Genomic DNA, 20,089 nt, shown 5'->3' with positions numbered 1-20,089 from the left:
ACTTGGCCCTTTTAGGACTTGTGGACTTCAACTCCCAGAAATCCTCAGCCAGCGTGCCTGTCTGAGGAATTCTGGGAGTTGAAGTCCACAGGTCATAAACGAGCCAGGTTTGAAGAAGACTCCTGGCTTATATGGTCCGTGCTGGCTAAGGAATTCTGGGAATTGAAGTCCACAAGTCATAAAAGGGCCAAGTTTGAAGACACCCCCCCCCCCGCGCTCTTAGCGGTGCTCAAAGGAAACAAGGGGGGAGAGAAAGACTACGAATCCCAGCAGCCTTAGCGGTGAGGAGACTTCCGGTGCTGCCTGTTCAAGGGTCATCCACGCTATTCGCTCCAAGCCTGATAACAAGGAAGTACGGGCAGCCCCTGCAGCGCCTGACCACATAGCCCATACTTCCCAGCCAGGGGCCGCCTTGAGCTGAACCTCAGGTGAGGGCTGAGGCCGAAACTCCCGCGGGAGCGAAAAACGGGGCTGTAAATTGCAGTCTGTTATTTTCATGATGATGATGATGATGATAATAATAACAATACAAGGTAGTCCTCGACTTACGACCACGATTGAGTCAAAATAAGCAAGACAGTTCTTAAGCGAGTTTTTGCCCCCATTTTACGATCTTTCCTGCCACAGCTTTTAAGTGACTTTTTGCAGTTGTTAGGGTAATAACACGGCTGTTAAGTGAATCTGGCTTCCCCATTGCCTTTGTTTGTCAGAAGGACGCAAAAGGGGATCACATGATCCCTGGGACAATGCAGCCGTCATAAATACGAGTCAGTTGCCGAGGGTCTGAGTTTTGATCAGATGACCATGGGGATGCTGTAACGGTGAAAGATGGTGATAACTCACTTTTTTCAGTGCGGTCGTAACTTCAAACAGCCACTAAACAAATGATTGTAAGTCAAAGACTACCTGTAGTTTATTAAATGTGCATGCTGCCCGAGTCTCAAGAACTTGGGACGGCTCGCCATCCTTTTTTTTCCCTCTTTCCTTCCACTTTTCCCAGCCTTAGAGCCTTCTCCAGAGAGCTGGGCCTTTAATAGCCCAAAGTAGGATTATTTGAACTTGATCATTTGTGCCTGTCGTGAAAACTATGGGGTGATTTGTTTGATAGGCCTTTGGTTTGTTTTCTTGGTTGTCCACAGCATTCTTGGGAATCTACTCCAAGACCACAGTCCAAAGGCATCAAATATTCTTATCAGTCCACTTTTTGCTTGAGGGATTCTTGAATTACAGCATGGAAGCCCTTGTTGAAATCGGGAATAAGAAACACTCTGACCTGTGAATTAAATGAAGCCTTCCTGTTGAAATAAAGCCTTTTCTGTTGGCAGGTTTTTAAGTTCTGTTCTGTTGTCACCACTTGGCGTTCCGATGAAGGACTCCTTGACCCTCCTGTCCCGCATCCAGGCACACCCGGATTCCCGTTGTTGGTTCCTAGCCTGGAATCCTACAGGGACACTTCTGGCTTCCTGTGGTGGTGACCGTAGCATCCGCATCTGGGGAAAAGAAGGTATGCTGAGGTAGTCAGCTTGGTGTTTACATTTCCAGGAAGGGAGAATGCAGAGTGTGTGTGGTGCCCAGATTTGGAAAAAGAAAAAGGAAATTGGAACATGAAGGCACTCGTTGCTATTGTCACCAACTCCTTAAAAGAAGCTCTCTTTTCCTTCCCTTGTGCAGCAGCGTGTTTGATTTAAGGAGTAAGGATAAGAGCAGGAGCAATGTATGTGCCTATCCATGTCTTGAATTTTCTTTGCCTATTTGAATCCAGATCTCAGCAGTCCCCTAATGCAGGGCTTTTCAACCAGTGGTGCGGGTACCACCTGTGGTACATCAGCACCTGGCAGGTGGTACATGAACATCCTAGAAAAGTAGCGGGGGAGGGAGCTGAACCGGTGGCAGCACCGCACAAGCCTGAGCGAGAGACAGCTGGAGCTGCAGGGCTGTCAGGGCTCAGTGGAAGCACCAGGATCAGCGCCAGGATCCAGCTGGAGCTTCGCACTGATCCTGGCACTTCTGCTGAGCCCAGAAGAAGCGCCAATCAGCTGGAATGTTGCAGCATCTCCAGGGTCTTGTGATTTACATTCAGATGCTTGGCAACTGATTCATATCTACAACGGTCACAGTGTCCCAGGGTCATGTGAAGTGACCAAAACCTGCTGCAACCACCCAGCAGAGGGGGGGAGGAGAATAAAAACCAAACACTCCCCCACCCCACCCCCGCTGCCAATCCTCAACAAAAATGCTCACAACAATGAAAACCTCAGACAGGAGGAAGAGCGCCACCGGGTGGGCAGGCAGGTGTCTTGCTCGGCTGTGGCTTGGGGGGCACTTTTTTCAGTGCCATTGTAACTTCAAACATTCACTAAGCGAACTGTTGTAAGTCGAGGACTACCTGTACTTCATCACTTTTTTCCTTTTTTGGGGGGGATCATCAACTTTTTGACACCTTGCTAGGCGACTGGTGGTACTCGGATGTTGCCATATCCTAAAAGTGGTACAATGGGTGAAAAGGTTGAAAAGCCTAATGAACAAACAACCAATCTCTGGGATTTAGGTTTGGAACTGAAAGTTCTGCTCCTAGGAGTCCATGGTGCATCTCTTAAAAGAACAAGCAGGAACTTTTGATATCTATAAGGGAGAATATTTGTAGCTCAGGATTGAAATGAGGGGCCCTGGCTGCTGTCTGAGCTTGTTTGTTTTCTTGCAGACGTCCCGTTGCCCAAACTAGGTAACCTCAGTGCTAAGTGCTGATCATCAGCGCGGATGATGTTACCTAGTTTGGGTAATGAAATAACTGCAAGAAAACAAACAACCTCAGAAAGTTCCAAGGACCCCCTCAGTTTTGCTATCTGATTCAGGCATAGATTCTTGGAGTTGGGTAAGATATGAGATAAGAGAGCCAGTTGAGCCACCAGACTAGAAAACAAGAAGCCATGAGTTCAAGTCCCACCCTAGTTATGAAAGCCGCCTGGGTGACTTTGGGCCTGTCACTCTCTCTCAGCCCAACCCACCTCATGGGATAGTTATTCAGTGCTTTTTTTTTGCAAAAGAAAAAGGTGCCGGAACTCACACACGTCATACAACCCGCCTTGCCTACCCTACAAGGTTCCATCCAAAAAAGGTGCCGGAACTCCGTTCTGAGCGTTCTATGAGGGGAAAAAAAGCCCTGGTTATTGTGGGGGAAATGGGAGGAGGAAAGAATGGTGGATATATTATTTGTGAAAATAATAAAGGCAGGAAAAACATAAATATAATAATATAAAAAAGATACGACCTATGTGCCTGAGCACATATTGGATGTTAAAATTTCTGGGTGCGTTCAAAAAAGATACGATGCCAAAAAACATGCTTTAATGTATGTACACACCATTGTTTCCCTCCCATTTCCTTGTGGCTTACCATACTGTCTGCCTCCCAAACTGAGGACTGTATTGGTTGGTTTAATGGGTATTTCCCAGCCTTATCTCAACCGCCATTAATGTCTTGCTCCTCCAAAATGGATAATTTTGCAGTTAGTAGAGACATAAGACTCCTCCCTGCCCTCTTTCCTCAGCCCCTCCCCCAAGGGAAGCAAGATACTTGATTAATATGATTAGTCTTGGGGTGCCAAGATCAGGCAGGGATGTTGCAAACCACATCGCCAGCTTTCTCTCTTGCCAGGTGATGCCTGGATGTGCAAGTCGACTCTGGATGAAGGGCATCAAAGGACCATCCGTAAGGTGGCCTGGTCCCCCTGTGGGAACTACTTGGCTTCAGCCAGCTTTGATGCCACCACCTGCATTTGGAAAAAAAACCAGGACAATTTCGAGGTACAACACCCTTTGCGGCTTCTAATTCAAATGTGCTCAATGGAGAGATAATTGTTTAAATTGCAAGGTTTTATTCTTAACCGGAAAAAATTAAGGTATCTTGAATCCGTTGTTAGGCCGTGCTCTTCCCGATTCATTTGGTTCCAATATTCTCAATTGAGCTCCACAAGCAGCAACAAAATAAGGGGGAATGTACACAAAATATGACTGTATTTGAAAATGCTGCACCTCATAATAACAAATATTTACTGTGCGCAATTTATGGTTCACTAGAGAAATACAGTTCAGAACTGAGTAATTTAAATTGTATATGACTACATGGATGCAAAATTGGAATACAGTTAAAAAGATGGAACAGTGAGAATCTCAATGGAGAAAAAAATATCGTCACTTTAAACATACTTAGAGACAACTTTTCTAAGCTTGTGTTATTGTTAATGCATTACTTTCGTCTTGCTTGCTTAAATTAGTAGTTCTTTTCCCTCCAAATGCTGGAAATGAAGTGAATGGGAAATTAATTTATTGTAAAATGGAACAATTACTGAAAGTTGTAATTCCATTTCAACTGAGATTTTTATTACATTTCATCAAACCACATATTTCTTCCAAAATACACTGAATTGGCATTGTGTATGATAACAGCTGCAAGGATTTTTATAAGTTGCTTTTTGGAAAAGCTCTCTGACCTCTCTATGGAAGCATGATTAATTAACCTGTGGGAATATGCTTTGATTACTGTAGTCAGTCTAAAAAGTAAATCTGATATGCAATTCAGTCTTAGCCCTAAGGATTTCTGGACTGTAATTTTACACATGGAAGTGCTACATCCCACAGTTTACAATGTTGCTAAAATTTGACACGTGTCAAATTTTTCATCTTGTTAGAACAACAAATATTACATTCATTCTTAAGGGTGGTGAACCGTAACAGAACGATTAAATATTTCAGTAGATAAAAAATGCATAGAAAAGGCAATCAACATTAATGTCAAAAAGAGCTCGGTTATCCAGAAGACCAGCCTGTCAAGTGGAGGTAACCAGGAACAGGTGTTGAGTTCAAAGTACTAAACACTTATTCCAACTGTCTATCTGTCTATCTATACACAAGAATCTGAATGACAGGTAGTCCTCAACTTACAATGATTTGTTTAGTGACCATTGGAAGTTATAACAGCACAGAAAAAAGTGATTTATGACTGTTTCCCACACTTACAACCGTTGCAGCATTTCCCCCGGGGTCACGTGATCAAAATTGAGATGCTTGGCAACTGACTCGCATTTACGACAGTCGCAGTGTCCCGAGATTCCCTTTTGCGACCTTCTGGCAAGCAAAGTCATTGGGGGGAAGCCAGATTCACATCACTTAACAACTGGGGCAAGCAAGGCAGTAAAATAGGGCAAAACTCACAGCAGCAGAAAATTTGAGCTCAGCTGTACTCATACGTTGAGGAGTACCTGTACTAACGGGTAGATAAAAGTCAACAGAGTTCCCCGGGGGTGGGGCAGACTTAGGCATCTTGTGGGAGCGTGGCAACTCCAAACTGATGGTGCGTTTGACACCACCACCGCTTTCAGGCTCCTCCTGGTCATCTACACTGCGCTGCCATTGGCCATTCCTTTTTGTGGTGGCGGATTGCCGGTTGCCCTTCCCGTAAGAAACACCCCCTCTCTTTCTCCACCAGTGTGCAGCGACCCTGGAGGGCCACGAAAACGAGGTGAAGTCTGTAGCCTGGGCCCCGTCTGGCAGTCTCCTGGCTACCTGCAGCCGAGACAAAAGCGTCTGGGTTTGGGAAGGTGAGCGAGAGCTTGGAGAATCATGGGAGGCAATCAACCCTTTGGCGCTGGGGGTGGGTCGGGGGTGGGGGGCAGAATTGGGATTTTCAGAACCTGTGATGGTGCTTTCACACAGTGGCTGGCAGGATAAGCATGGCTAATCAGAACCCCGCTCCCATGGGACCCAAAAGTAAATCAGTGAACCTGGGTCATCGCAGCCCCACAGGGCATGGTGCTGCTGTGGCTTCTGATTTTACGAGGTGGGTGTCTAGAAGGGAAGGACTACTTTCTGAGAACGGCAGAGAGAGTCATGTAAGTCAGGCTGATAGATTTTTTAAATCTTTTTAAAATAATAACATTGAGGACGCTGTCGAAAAGCAACAGAAGGCGACCTACGGCGCCAGGAACTGTCTTTCTATAATAAAGAAAATGGAACTTCTCAATAGGTTAATATGTTGAGTGTTTTTTGTTGTAAATCCATGGAGTGGCTAGGAGGATGTGTTTCCATCTTTTCACATTCTCTGCCAAATTATTCTTATAGTTCGTTGCACAGTCAGCCAGATGTTCAGACCAGATTTGGCATTTTTCTCTGCCTATCAAGTCCTTCCCAGGGATCTGGGATAAGCTGATGTGGTTGTTTGATATTGCTAGAGAGATTGTGGCAAGACGTAAGCTGTTTTGAGTACGGCTGCCTTTTGCAATTGACTGATGGGGAATTTGTCACTGCCAGTGATATTATTATTATTATTATTATGGTTTGTCATACAGCCTGATGTTCGGACTGGACTTACCATTTTTGTCCCCGTCGAGTCCTGCTCAAGGACCTGGGATAGGCAGAGGCAGATGTGTAATAGTGTCAAAAGTATCGTCATTAGATGTAAACTGTTCTAAGCTGAGTGATGGTGATTTCTATTTTTATTATTCAATTTTTATCACATTTCCCCCCCCCCCTTCTCTGTTACAGTGGACGAAGAGGACGAGTACGAGTGCATGAGTGTCTTGAATTCCCACACACAGGATGTCAAGCATGTTGTCTGGCATCCTAACCAAGAGGTGAGCCTGGCTTTCTTCTTTGGGGTGGGGTGGAGAGCTCTCCTTTGGCATTGCTGCAACAGCTCGGGGATTATTTTTGCAAGACAAATGCAGAGATTCTCTGTAAATGGGCATTTTCCATGTGGCCCTGCAGGCTGCAAATCTTGCCGTTCTTCTGCTGACGCTGATTTGGGCCTCCCTCTTGGGGTTTTCTCCTGCCACAGCTGCTGGCATCTGCCAGTTACGACGACACCGTCAAGCTGTATCGGGAGGAGGAAGACGACTGGGTGTGCTTCAGCACCTTGGAAGGACACGAGTCCACGGTGTGGAGCTTGGCTTTTGATCAGAGTGGAGAAAGGCTGGCTTCCTGTAGTGATGACAAGACCGTGCGAATTTGGCACCAGTTCAAGCCAGGCCACGAGCAAGGTGGGTGGCACGGCACCGTGCCCTGCGTTATGTTACAAGGGATATAACTGTTTATTTGTTTATATTTATTTATTAAATTTATTTGCCATCCATCTTGCCACGAGATGTCCCTGGGCGGCTCACAACATTGCAACATAACAATAAAAATACACAACTATGATTAAAAGATGGGAGGGAGGGAAGCAAAATGCACAGGGTCGGAGGGGGGAATCTAATATTACTTCATCCACCACGAGGCTGCAGGTCTTTCGGCTCTTGCAGAAGGCCACAAGATGTTCCAAAGGGCTGGGCTTTGATTGGCGGGATCCGCAGCATGCCTCCTCTGCCGGATTTAACTGTCAGTGCTTTTCATTATTGCAGCACCGGAAAGATGTGACTGATGCTGATTTTAAAGGCTTTGGTGCAGACAATTCAAAAAGGCAGTCCCATTTCTGTGATAGTCGGGCAGTTGCCTTGTAAATGGGGGCAGGCCGCCTTGGTGCCCTCAGTGTGGCTTGGAGGGTAATTTCCACAAACTCCGCCCAGCGTGCGATTGTGGCTGTTAAAAGACTTCCCGAACACCTGAAGGACATTAATTCCAAGCTGTAATGCTTGTCCTGAGGAAGTTGTCCATTTGCAGATTTACAAGCCTCCTATTCCAGCAGGTGCCAACGTATGAGGGCAATTCGGAAATAAACCTCCATGCAAGAAATAGGCTGGGATAGCGACCCCCGTCCTGCGGCGCCGTGCGCAGTAGTTCAGTAGGCAGTGAGAGGTGGAAGGAGAAGATTGTGTTGCAGTTGACCCGTTCGCTAGGTCAGTTGAAAATGCACCGTTTTTTAAAAAATGAAACAGTGGCTTGCCTCGCACCACCTCGACGATGACAATGCGCTTCATGCTGCTGTCACAGGGTGGCTTCATTCCCAGGTGGGAGATTTTTTTTTTTTTTGCAGAAGGAATTTCAACCCTTGTAAGACGCTATGACAGGCGCCTCAGTTTGAATGGCGATTATGTCGAAAAGCAATGTTGTACGTTTTCTAATGTGTATAATACAAGTGTCTGTATCTGTGCGTGTCTGCCATTGATAACCACACGGAGGTTTATTTCCGAATTGCCCTCGTACATCTATTGCATCAAATCATAAAAAATAATTTAAAGTTCAATGGGAACACCTTTACAAGTCTTGGGCAAAAAGGTATGTTCTTTAATTTTTCTCCTAAGTCGTCAGAGGAGGCGGCCTGTTTCAATGCCCACAGCAATTTATTGGGACAAAGTAGAGCAGGCTTTTGATGTTACAGATCCCTGTGGCAGGATTGGATGCCCATGGAGGACTTAAGAGAAGCGGCTGTACAGGATCAGGGCGATCTGCGGGCAATTAGGGCCTAACAGTCTTAAACTTCTATTTATTCCCTTCATTTTCTACCAGCTGTAGCTTTCAGGTCATCTACAAAGGCAGCCTGCCATAGTGCACAGTGCAGGATTCCATCCACACAGTGGGCGACACAAGAAGTAGCTGCTCACTGTTCCACCTCCACAATTCATTGAGGAAAGATGTTATATATATCTGTATCTGAGTAAGCTTCTGGGCCAAGTGCTGGATCACTTAAGGGACAGCCAGGGGACACCGAATCCCCCTCCCATCCATTCATATTTTCTGTACTCTTCCCTCAACTCCCAAACCCTCGGTTGGACCTTCGCAATTTAAATCTCCCCTTTTCCCAAGAGGCCTGAAGCTCCTGCAGCAGATCCAAGAGAGCGCATCTTAAGGAGCTCTCGTGTGTGTTTCAGGGGTGGCCTGTGGTGATACCGATCCTGTTTGGAAGTGTGTTTGCACCCTCTCTGGTTTCCATACCCGGACTGTCTATGACGTGGCCTGGTAAGTAGAAATCCTTCCCTCAATATCCCAGGACAATCTGAGATCCGTCTCAACAACTGGTTCTTGTGAGGGTGTTTTGTAAGTTGCACCATTGTGGATCAAGGAGGAACATACCGTAAGTGCTTCTCTACAGAAAAACGTGGGTACATGAAGGCGGTTTCCCACTGTAGAACATTGGGGTTTGTGACTGTTCCTGATTCCAACAATGAAAGCCAAACTCTGCCAGTTTGTAAGGAGGGGAAACCCTTCGGATAAAGATATTTTAGTTACTATTTTATAGTTGTCTTAAGACACTTAATTTTACCCCTTAGCCTTCCTCACCAATTTTTTTTAAATTCCATTTATATCCCGCCCTTCTCCGAAGACTCAGGGCGGCTTACAAGCTTAGCAGTAGCCTTCATTCTATGTATATGCCTGCTTATTAGGGCTTTCACACACACCCCAAGTGGCATTATTACAAAGTCAGCTTAATTGCCCCCAACAATCTGGGTCCTCATTTTACCTACCTCGGAAGGATGGAAGGCTGAGTCAACCTTGAGCCTGGTGGGATGCGAACCTGCACTAATTGCAGGCAGCTGGTGTTACTGAAGGAGGCATTAGCCCACTGCTCCACCAAGGCTCACCAATGCAAAGAAAAGAATAGCTGCACGTGTAAACTTGCAAGCCACGTTCTAAGGATAGTTCTGCAACAAAAACGAAGCTAAGTAACCATTGATTAAAAGCAATGACTTGAGGAATAAGGTATCCCAGTTATAAAATTAACGGTACTTTTTCCCTGTAAATATTAACCACACATTCTGCCCATCCTCCTAACAGAAATCACGGGGAGGGGGGGGAGGGGTAAGTGGTGGGTTTTAAGCCAGTTGTCTCAAATTGCATAGGGCCACCTGCTTGAGCAGTGGGTTGGACTAGAAGACCTCTAAGGTCTCTTCCAGCTCTGTTCTGATTAATGCTGGAGTGAAGGGAAAGTGCCCTGGGAAAAGAAAGGGGGAGGGGTCAGTGGGGGAACCTGGGATGGAGAAACAGAGAATGGACTGGAGTGGACTAAGAATAGAATAGAATGGAGAATGGAATAGAATTAGAATTAGAATTAGAATGAATAGAATAGAATAGAATAGAATAGAATAGAATAGAATAGAATAGAATAGAATAGAATAGAATAGAATAGAATAGAATAGAATAGAATAGAATAGAATAGAATAGGAAATAAAGAATAGAATAGAATAGAATAGAATAGAATAGAATAGAATAGAATAGAATAGAATAGAATAGAATAGAATAGAATAGAATAGAATAGAACTGGAAGGGGCCTTGGAGGTCTTCTAGTCCAGCCCCCTGCTCGAGCAGGAGAACCTATACCATTTCAGATAAGTGACTTTCCAGTCTCTTCTTAAAAATGATCTATTGATGGAGACCACTCAGTAACTAAACAGGGAAGGCTACCATTCAAAAGCATCCAGACTTTCCTGCGCTCCATCTTGCAGCCACTGCCCATTTATTTGTACTTGGTAACTTTATTTTTATCACCTAAAATGATTTCGCACAACTCCTCTCCCAAATGATTATTCTGAGGAAAAACTGATAGGATCACTGTATTAATGAAGGAGAATATTTGTAGCTCAGGGTTGACACGAGGGGTCCTTGGTGCTCTCTGGACTTGCTCGTTTTCTCGCAGACGTTTCGTGACCCAAGCAAGGTAACGTTATCAGTGCACTTGATGATGCTACCCAGTGCTTTTTTTGCAAAAGAAAAAGGTGCCGGAACTCACACACGTCATACAACCCGCCTTGTCTACCCTATAAGGTTCTATCCAAAAAAGGTGCCGGAACTCCGTTCTGAACGTTCTGAGAAAAAAAGCCCTGATGCTACCTAGTTTGGGTGATGAAACGTCTGCAAAAAAAATAAGCCCGGAGAGCACCAAGGACCTCTCGGGGTCACTGTTTCGGGCTCCTCTTTTCACCTGCAGAACCCTTCAGGTAGGAGACTTTGAGCAGAAATGGGAGGAAATTGATTTATTTGATTATGTCCCACCTTTGTTATTTTTACAAATAACACACCTTCCTCCTCCTCCTCTTTTTCCCCACAACAACCCTGTTAGGTAAGTTGGGCTGAGATGAGAGGGACTGACCCGAGATCATTCCGCTGGCGTTCATGGCTAAAGCAGGACTTGGAACTTGTGATTCCTTGCTTCCTCGCCTGGCTTCTTAACCCTGACTAGACCAAACAGGAAATCTTGGGGGAAGTGGTTGAAAAAAAATATCCATCTGTTCCCAGTTTCTATTGATAAAATTGCCATTCAGGGTTGCTCCCACCAACATTCTAAGGCAGGGGTCCCCAACCTTGGCAACTTTAAGACCTGTGGACTTCAATTCCCAGAATTCCCCAGCCAGCCATGGCTGGCTAGGGAATTCTGGGAGTTGAAGTCCACAGGTCTTAAAGTTGCCAAAGTCGGGGGACCTCTGTTCTAAGGCAAGACTCTTTTTTTTTTTGAAGAACAAAGTAATTCATCTGTGACTAGCAGAATAGCTCCAGCAGCTTTTGAAGTTTCCAAAATGGTTATCACTGTGTATTAGAGTGGCTTGATGGCCTCGTGGCGAAGACGCTCACCTCCCACTTGGAAAGTTGAGAGTTCAATCCCAGGCGGTGGCAGATATTTCTCTCCTAGGGCGCCAAGAAAGCCCATCTGCTGCAAACTCCACAGAGGCATCAGGAAGGGCATCCGGCCAGCAAACGCTCAGCTCCATTCAGTCGCCTCGACTCTACCCCGAATTAAGGGATTACAGGATCATAAAAAGGGAGCTTTTTTATTATTATTACTAGCTTCTCTTTAAAAATGCCCCAGTATGTCCTGAATCAGTCTTGTGCTAGAATTGTTTTTATTTTTCCCAATTCTTGGCAGGTGCCACCTGACGGGTGCCTTAGCCACCGCTTGCGGTGACGACGCCATCCGGGTGTTTGAGGAAGAGCCTCTTTCGGACCCTCATCAGCCCACCTTCTCCTTGACCGCACACATGGCCCAAGCCCATTCTCAGGATGTGAACTGTGTTGCCTGGAACCCCAAGGAGCCCGGGTTGCTGGCTTCATGCAGTGACGATGGAGAAATGGCTTTCTGGAAATATCAGCGTCCAGAGATTTGCTGAAGACATCGTTGTTTCCGGGAAGGGGTGGGGTGGGGTTCACAAGGACTAGATCCTCCAGAAAAGGCAACTAAACATCCTACAAATTGATTCAACTGTGCTGTAGTTGTCTCCATCCTTTCAGAAGAACTGCAAGTTCCCCAAGTGAGAATTACTGTCTAGAAGGGAAACACTGGATTTAACTGAGAGGGCATCTGGTTGTTCTTTGGCATGGATCTAGGTTATTGCCAGGGCAGAATGCACTGAAGCTGGATTTCCACGGTTGGCCTGAAGTGAACCTTGGAAAGCTTTCTTATCCTTTCTATGCTGGCTTCAGGAAGCGAAATGATAGGCTTTAAATGTTGGTTTCTACTTAACAAAACCAGTCTCCTAAAAGATGTCCGGTGGGGTGTTATGAAGGGAAAGGAGCCGTTATTTTGACATCTATAAAATGAATAAAATATAACATCTGCTGTTGTTCATCTTGACTCCCTTTATTAAACTACAGCTTCCCCAACTTGTGCTCGAGTGGCTAGGAAAGACGATTTCTCCGTACGTCTGGGGAAAACGAAGGCAACCGGGGCTGGGGAAAGCTGGGAAGGGAATTTCAAAGACTAGGATTGGCGTAGGCTTTCAGATGTACAAGTTTTTTGCGAAGGATTGTCTACTTCAGGGGAAAAAAATCCATTTACGATAGGCACGTGTTTTTTCTCTACAATCCTCTTCCCATTTCGTTTTTAAGAGCAACCATCTCTAATCAAATTCTTCATTCTATAGGCCACATTTCTCATCATTTTCTCCACCTATCATCCAAATAAATCCTTGTTCTTTCTCATTCATTGAAATGTAGCTACGCACAGTGCCAATCATTTTTTTTTTCCCCAAGCATTGCTGACGTTGCATTTCCTGCAAACCCATCTTTCCAGCAGGAAGACAAGTACAGAAAATCACAGTGCAGATTTCTGCTTCACTCCTTCCTCCTCTTGAAACTCCTGGCAGTGGAAAAAATGTATTAGGGATCCCCCCAGTTTCTCCAGACACGTTGATTCAGCTTGCTTCCCCAGGATCAGAATAATCATATAGCTTTCGTATGTTCCACACCTGACCTGAAGGGATGAGTTGGGAGTGCTTAAATGTGAAACAAATATGCTCCAGTGAAAGCTCTTGATGGAAAAAGAACACGCTATGTGAATGTGGAGAGACGCAGAGCCCGCCCCGTGGTGGCACAGTGGTTAGAGGGCAGTACTGCAGGCTAATTTACTACCCGCTGCCAGGAGTTCGATTCTGACCGGCTCAAGGTTGACTCAACCTTCCGTCCTTCCGAGGTCAGTAAAATGAGGACCCAGATTGTTGGGGGCAACGTACTGACGTTGTAAACTGCTTAGAAAGGGCTGCAAAGCACTATGAAGCGTTATGCTAATGCTAGTGCTATCTGCTGGTTGTGTACTGATAATGACTTATCTTCGGCCACAGACAAAGCCAAAAGGGTGGCTTTATTCTGACAGTTTAAAGTTGGATCTAAACACAGAAGAAAAAGATGTGCCCAATAGCCTTGCTGTAACAATCAAGCAAAAGTAATTTAACGAAGTCCTCTTGAGTCTCTCAAATACCCATTTGCAGTTAGTTCTATGATCTTTTGTTCCCCTTAACACGTAGCATTTCTTCCACTGATGCCTGTTCCTTGTAGCAAGAAAAACTATTTGCACAATCAATTACTGCGGTGGCTGAGTAATCTGCACCTTCTCTGGCACCACCTTCCTTTGACATAGAGACATACATGAAGCTGTACCACTTCCTGAGCCACATAAGGTACCGTATTTTTCGGACCATAAGACGCACCCAGTTTTTAGAGCAGGCAAACAAGAAAAAAAAATTCTGAACCAAATAGTACCAGTATACTAAAACAGGGTTTTTCAACCTTTTCATCCATTGTACCACTTTTAGGACAAGGCAATGTCCGAGTACCACCAGTCGCCCAGCAAGGTGTCAAAAACTTGACCAAAAAAAAGGGGGGGGGGAAATGATAAAGTACAGGTAGTGTACTTAGTGTCTGTTCAAAGTTACGACGGCACTGAAAAAAGTGACTTATGACCATTTTTCACACTTATGACTGTTGCAGCATCCCCAGGGTCATGTGATTTACATTCGGATGCTTGGCAATCAATTCATATTTATGATGGTCACATTGTTCCAGGGTCATGTGATCGCCTTTTGCAACCTTCTGAGAAGCAAAGTTAGTGGGGAAACCATTCACTTAATAATCATGTTACTAATTTAATTTCTCTCTCTCCTCTCTCTCTCTCCCTTTCTCTCCATCTCCCTTTCTCTCCCTATTTTTCTTTTTCCCTCTATTTCTCCCTTTCTCTCTCTCCCTCTATTTCCCTCCCTTTCTTTCTCCTTCTCTTTCTCTCCCTCTTTCCCTCTCCCTCTCTCTCCCTCTATTTCTCTCCCTTTCTTTCTCCTTTCTCTCCCTCCCTCTTTCTCCTTCTCTCTCTTTCTCTCTCTCCCTCCCTCTCCCATTGTCCCTTCCTTCCTTCCTTCCTTCCTTCCTTCCTTCCTTCCTTCCTTCCTTCCTTCCTTCCCTCCCTCTTTGTCCTTCCCTCTCTGCATTAGAGCAGTACCCGCGGAGGCGGCCCTGCGGCCCGGCTTTCTCTTGCAGAAAGCAAGCTGAAACGGAGCGAGGGAGATTGCCAGAAATGCGAATCGGCCGATCTCGCGCTCCTGCAAACTCCCTTGCTCGGTTTCAGCTTCCCTTGCTACAAGAGAAAGCAGGCTGAAACGAGGGAGATTGCAGCAGAGCGAGATCAGCCGATTCGCATTCCTGGCAATCTCCCTCGCTCCGTTTCAGCCTGCTTTCTCTTGTAGCAAGGGAAGCTGAAACCAAGCGAGGGAGAGTGCAGGAGCGTGAGATCGGCCTTTCTCAACACGTGCCGATTCGTGCTCCACTTGCAGAGGTTGGGGCTGGCCATACGGATCACCTTCGGACCATAAGACGCACCCTCGTTTCCCCCCCCCCCCTTTTGGGAAAAAAAGTGCATCTTATGGTCCGAAAAATACGGTAGTTCCGTAAAGGCTGTTGACACTGTTAGCACTGAGTGTCTCCTCTCCTGGATCCTAAACAGTTCAATGATTATTCCACTTGTACCTTTATGGTTTCTCATCTGATAGCTGTTCAATTTCCTGACATGCTTTGCTTCCTAGAATTCATTAATAGAATTTTGCCACTTTCCAAGTATTACAAACAGCTTTTTTCAAACCCTAACAGCATCTGTTCACTCTCTTATTACTAAGGAGCTGTTAAGAGCAGGCATGTCAAACTGCCGGCCCGCGGGCCGGGTGCGTCACACCAATGGGGAAACAGTCACAATACGTTGCATGACGTCATCATGTGACGTCGCAAGTTTGACATGCCTGTGTCAGAGTCAGGCAAAAAACCAGGAAGAGAGCCAGCTTTTAGCAGCACTGTAAAGCCTGCCTATTTGGTTTACTTGAATTCTGCTAAAACTGATGTAGATGGAATGCTGAAGATATACAATCTCTTACAAAATCTGCAGAGAACTGTGTTTTTTTTGCTAATGAAAAGCAGCCAGGGGAATAATTTTGTTAAGATTGAAAAGGGGTGCCTGCAGCTTCTTTACTTAGACCTTCTTGCCGAGAGGAATACTTTACTCTGGAGGGCAAGACTATATTTAGTTTCCTGCAATTGAGATTCCAAAAAAAAAAGGATTCTAACTTTACACCAGATAATGAATAGCAAAGATTACACATGTTCAAGACAAATGCAAATCCATGTAGTACAGAGGATTGGGAATATTGAAAAGACATCAACAGGTATGCTGAACAAATATAACCACCTTCGCTTGCTTACCCTCCTCAAAAGATGATCTGAGTTAATTACTGGAAGTTTTTATTTTGGAAAATTAGCAGGATCTCAAAACTACTATCAATTCAGCTCATTTACTCAAAACATTGTACATAAAGCTACTGTTTGTTTTGCTGAATTTAAAAAAAAGAAAAAGGTCAAAATGCTGGAAGAAACGCAAAACAAGGAAATCCCTTCTACGCCTGTCGGTTGAGGCTTAGACGATGCAGGAAACCAGAAGACAGAGAACATCTACAGCACACATACAAAAACACCTTCCCAACCACCTATGGTGGTCCATCTGCTCCAAGAGAGTCCACAATGGCTTTATGGGTCCATCACAGATGATGATGATGATGTTCAGCGTGTCACTCAGTCGGAGTCGCTGTCACTCTCTGCCTCCTTTACATCCACGCTGAACTTATATTCCTGGTCACAGCCCATGTAGGCATCGCTCATGAAGTAGAGTGTGTAGTTGTGCGTCCCAGTGGCCGGGGCCACGAAATCCAGTTTCACCTAAATAGCATAAGAATAGGGTTTTTAGAACAAGTCAGATCACAAGGGACTGATGTGGTGAGAGTTTGCCTGCAAAAAGCTCACAGTGCAAAAACAGCTCAAAGCGATTGGTGTCCCTTTGGGAAAAGCATGAAAAGCAGGCAGGTTGAATCAGCTAAGAGCTACAACAACATCAGGGGCACTTCGTGCTTTGTTTAACTTCTTAAGGTTTCATCTTGACATTTCAGTCCAGATGTTTTTAAAACCTACAAGCCCACATGCAGGACAATGGACATTACAGAATGTGAGACAGGAAAAAGTGACACAGGGGACAGAATTCAGCTTCAAAGAATCCTGGTTTCAATAGAAGTGAATAGGTTGAACTGACGGGTCCTTGATGCTCTCTGAATTTGGTGGTTTTCTGGTGTGTGTGTGTGTGTGTGTGTGTGTGTGTGCGCGCGCGCATGCGCATACACACACACACGTATACACAAACATATCTGAAGTTAGTAAAGATAAAAACGATGCTGCTCTCTGAATTTGGTGGTGTATATAAAGGTAAAGATTCCCCCGCACACGCATGCTAGTCGTTTCTGACTCTAGGGGCCGGTGCTCATCTCCGTTTCAAAGCCGAAGAGCCAGCACTTGTCCGAGGACGTCTCCGTGGTCATGTGGCCGGCATGACTAGATGCCAAAGGTGCACGGAATGCTGTTACCTTCCCACTGTAGTGGTCCCTATTTTTCTACTTGCATTTTTACGTGCTTTCAAACTGCTAGGTTGGCAGAAGCTGGGACGAGTAACAGGCGCTCAACTCTGCTACGCGGCACTTGGGATTTGACCCGCCAAACTGCCGACCGCTGTTGACATCATCAGAGCAAGGGCTGAATGATACACACACTTGTATGGCAGTTACAACGTTCAAATTGTGGAATGTGGGTGTGGCCTGTTCGTGACAAGCTCGTTTGTGTGTGTGCATGTGTGCGTGTGTGTGTGTGTCTGCACTGTCTGATAAGCCTGTGAATTTTAGCTTATCACTGTCCAGCAAACCACTTCCAGAAGAAAAGGTCTGTAAATGTAAAGTCTAGCCCATCTTCTTCCTTCTTGTTCCTCCACCAATTTCCTTCCCTGGTTTTCTACTGTTATTCCAAAGCATCAGCATTACTGAAAAAAGCACTGGAAAAAATTCCAATGGCCCTTGAGTAAGATTGGCCTTTCCCTGATCACAAGCATATATTGTTCAAAAAGCTTGCTTTGATAGTCAAGATTAGCCTTTAACATAAATACTGAAAATCCTGCCTAACGCTGGTCTTCAACTGCTCGGCCTCCTGACCACCAAGGCTCACCACTAACGTCCTACCACGCTCCCTAGAATGCCCTGGCTTTTAAGCTTACACCTGTGCAAGACGTGTATCAAAAGAGTATCGAAAGGTTTTAAGGGAAGGAGAACGTAGCAAGGCGAAGAGAGAGATGCTGGTTCCCCACGTCTTCAAAGCGCCTCTGCCTTTTGCCCTCTCTGCAAGCACTGCTGGTCTCACCTTGGCCTTCTGCTGCAGCGTCAGTCGCTTGATGGAAATGAGGCTGTTGGATTTGGAGTCACCAATCACCACCCACCAGCCTTCCTCGCGTTTCTGCAGGAAAGAAGCAGCAAAGTGGGGCACGCAAAGTGTGTTCTCGGCCCCAACAGGCCCTTGGCCTCTTCCAGAAGCTGAATCGGCCGTAGGCTTCCCAGAATCTTTCTCCCAGGACTCTACTTACCTGTGGGAACAACGGGGCAATCACTGGCCCGGTCACTTCCTCCTCTCGCTCCAACTGCACCAGCACAACCACAGGTCCTCCACTGGAGAAACAAAGAGAGTAGACTCGCACGTTTCCCCAGAACTGTTTAGCCTTTACTCCCTTCCCAGTCCACTACAGGCAAGAGGCTGAGGAATCCACAGAGTGTTCTGTTCCAGCCTACGACCGGCCCTGTTTGTGTGTCAGGGACAACCCCTTTTTCCTTTTAACAATCAACAGGTTGGAAAAAACCCAACCCAAATCTATTTCAAATAATAAAGTCTTTCAAACAAAAAAGCAGGAGAATATTTTCTTCAATAAATGATTCAAAGCATCAAACAAAAGTGAACAAACAAGAGTTAAACAGAAGTAGCAAGAACAGACCAGGATTCCCTTAGAAAGTCTCCAAACGGTTGCCTTCAGCAACCAGCCCCGCCCACACCTTCCCCTTTTATTATCAGTCCCAAGGCGTGGCTTCTCACTGCCTTCTCCTCCTCTCACTGAGTTGCCTCATTGATTTTCTCTGCCCTGGTGGATTGCCTTCTGCTTCTAGCGTCTCTGAACAGATTCAGCTGTGACTCCTCTGAGTCCGACACCTCGTACTCACATAGCTGAGCCTCATGAGGAACACGACTGGAGGGGCCAGGCTGAGAGTCCTGAAGTGCATCAGAGCCTCCCTCTGACACCGAAGGCTCTCCAAACCCCTCCTCCTCCTCCTCCTCCTCCGATTCTTCAGACTCAGCTGCTGGGAGCATAGGCTGACACTGAATCACAACACAGAGTGCTAAAACCTTGGCGGTTTCCAGCATGGAATTCTGTCCCATAGATTTTTTTTTTGTTGGTGCCTTCAAGTCAGTCTTGACTCCCAGGGACTGCCTGGACATCCCTGCAGTTTTCTTGACAAGGTTTTCCAAAGTGGTTTGCTGTTACCTGCTTCCTAGGCTACCCAGCTGGCTTTGTGCCTAAGACAGAACTAGAACTCACAGTCTCCCAATTTCTAGCCTGATGCCTTAACCACTATACCAAACTAGCTCTCACAGAAAGTTTGTCAATTTGAAGGTAGACAAAGAGCCTCTGAATGCCCAACTTAATTTTGGAAAAAAAATGGAGAACCTGAAAAAATGCATGACTATTAGGGAGCATCTTAGAAAGTCCAAAGCATTTCGTGTTCTTCTAAAACTAAGTTTAAAAGTTCTATAATAGTTCCTCAGTACAAATTGCTGCAACGCTGGTTACCAAATTTGTCATTCTTTAGCTTGCACCACCCACTCACCCAATGACAAAGTAGCTCACTCTGTAACTGAAGAGCCAATCCCTTCCTTTAGCCTCAGGCCCTGTTCTCCCCTACCTGTCTCTCCTCACCAGCAGCAAAGCCCATTCAACAAGACTCGCCTCTATCCGTAAGCAACGAGAATAGAAAAAATGCAAACTGCTACTACAAGCTACATCACCAAAGTCCTCTTGCAGCCTTCCCCCGGCTGTCTTACCTGCGGATGCCGTCCTTTTCCACCACCTCATAGGAGAGTTCAATGTTGGGGTAGCGGTTGCAGAAGCGAGCCACGTCTGCAATCTGGGCGTCGGAGAGCTGAAGCAGGGCGTTGCGGTCCTCGTCTTCCATCTCCATAATGTCAAACACACTCTCCACTCCCTGTGCAGAACGGCAGGTGGAGGATAAGCAGAGAATGGCAGCCCAAGGGGAAAAGCTGCCGGGTTACAGCGTCATTCAAAGAGCCCCCGACACCCACACCGCACTCAGGATCAGCTGACCCATGGATGAGGATCAGCTGGAGGCGCTGTTGAGGTCCCACCTGTGGGATGACTCTTAAGCCCACCTGTTTTTGGCAACGGCAGGGAGGGAAGAAAGCAGGGTGAACCACCCACCCACCCACCCACCCACGCCTGTCATTCTAGGAGCAGTCAGGCAGTTTCTGAGAATAAATTCTCCAGGCTGCAA

General features: G+C 45.9%; 2 protein-coding genes across 3 annotated transcripts in view; one reads left to right on the top strand and one right to left on the bottom strand.

Annotated features, from left to right (window-relative positions):
• Positions 1-209: 209 nt before the first annotated feature.
• On the top strand, positions 210-12,477 carry CIAO1 (cytosolic iron-sulfur assembly component 1). Of its 2 annotated transcripts, XM_081333681.1 has the most exons (8): positions 210-428; positions 1,326-1,504; positions 3,655-3,803; positions 5,485-5,596; positions 6,540-6,628; positions 6,832-7,033; positions 8,801-8,888; positions 11,788-12,477. In XM_081333681.1, the coding sequence occupies exons 2-8, from the start codon at positions 1,366-1,368 to the stop codon at positions 12,026-12,028; spliced, it is 1,020 nt and encodes a 339-aa protein (XP_081189807.1). In that variant the 5' UTR covers positions 210-428; positions 1,326-1,365; the 3' UTR covers positions 12,029-12,477. The 2 variants fall into 2 exon arrangements, with proteins under 2 accessions (XP_081189807.1, XP_081189808.1); XM_081333682.1 differs by lacking the exon at positions 210-428 and having other exon boundaries at positions 1,453-1,514.
• Positions 12,478-15,894: 3,417 nt separating this feature from the next.
• The window catches only part of SNRNP200 (small nuclear ribonucleoprotein U5 subunit 200), a 46,325-nt gene continuing 42,130 nt past the window's right edge, over positions 15,895-20,089 (bottom strand). The window contains exons 42-45 of the mRNA XM_081333680.1: positions 19,623-19,783; positions 18,118-18,199; positions 17,898-17,990; positions 15,895-16,382 (exon numbers count right to left, since the gene is read on the bottom strand). Coding sequence (XP_081189806.1) covers positions 16,239-16,382; positions 17,898-17,990; positions 18,118-18,199; positions 19,623-19,783 — 480 coding nt within the window. The 3' untranslated portion in view covers positions 15,895-16,238. The remainder of the gene's footprint in view (positions 16,383-17,897; positions 17,991-18,117; positions 18,200-19,622; positions 19,784-20,089) is intronic.

This window comes from Vipera berus (genome assembly GCF_964194415.1).
Source record: "Vipera berus genome assembly, chromosome: 8".
Classification (NCBI taxonomy): Eukaryota; Metazoa; Chordata; class Lepidosauria; order Squamata; family Viperidae; genus Vipera; species Vipera berus.
This window is presented reverse-complemented; position numbering and strand designations above follow the sequence as displayed.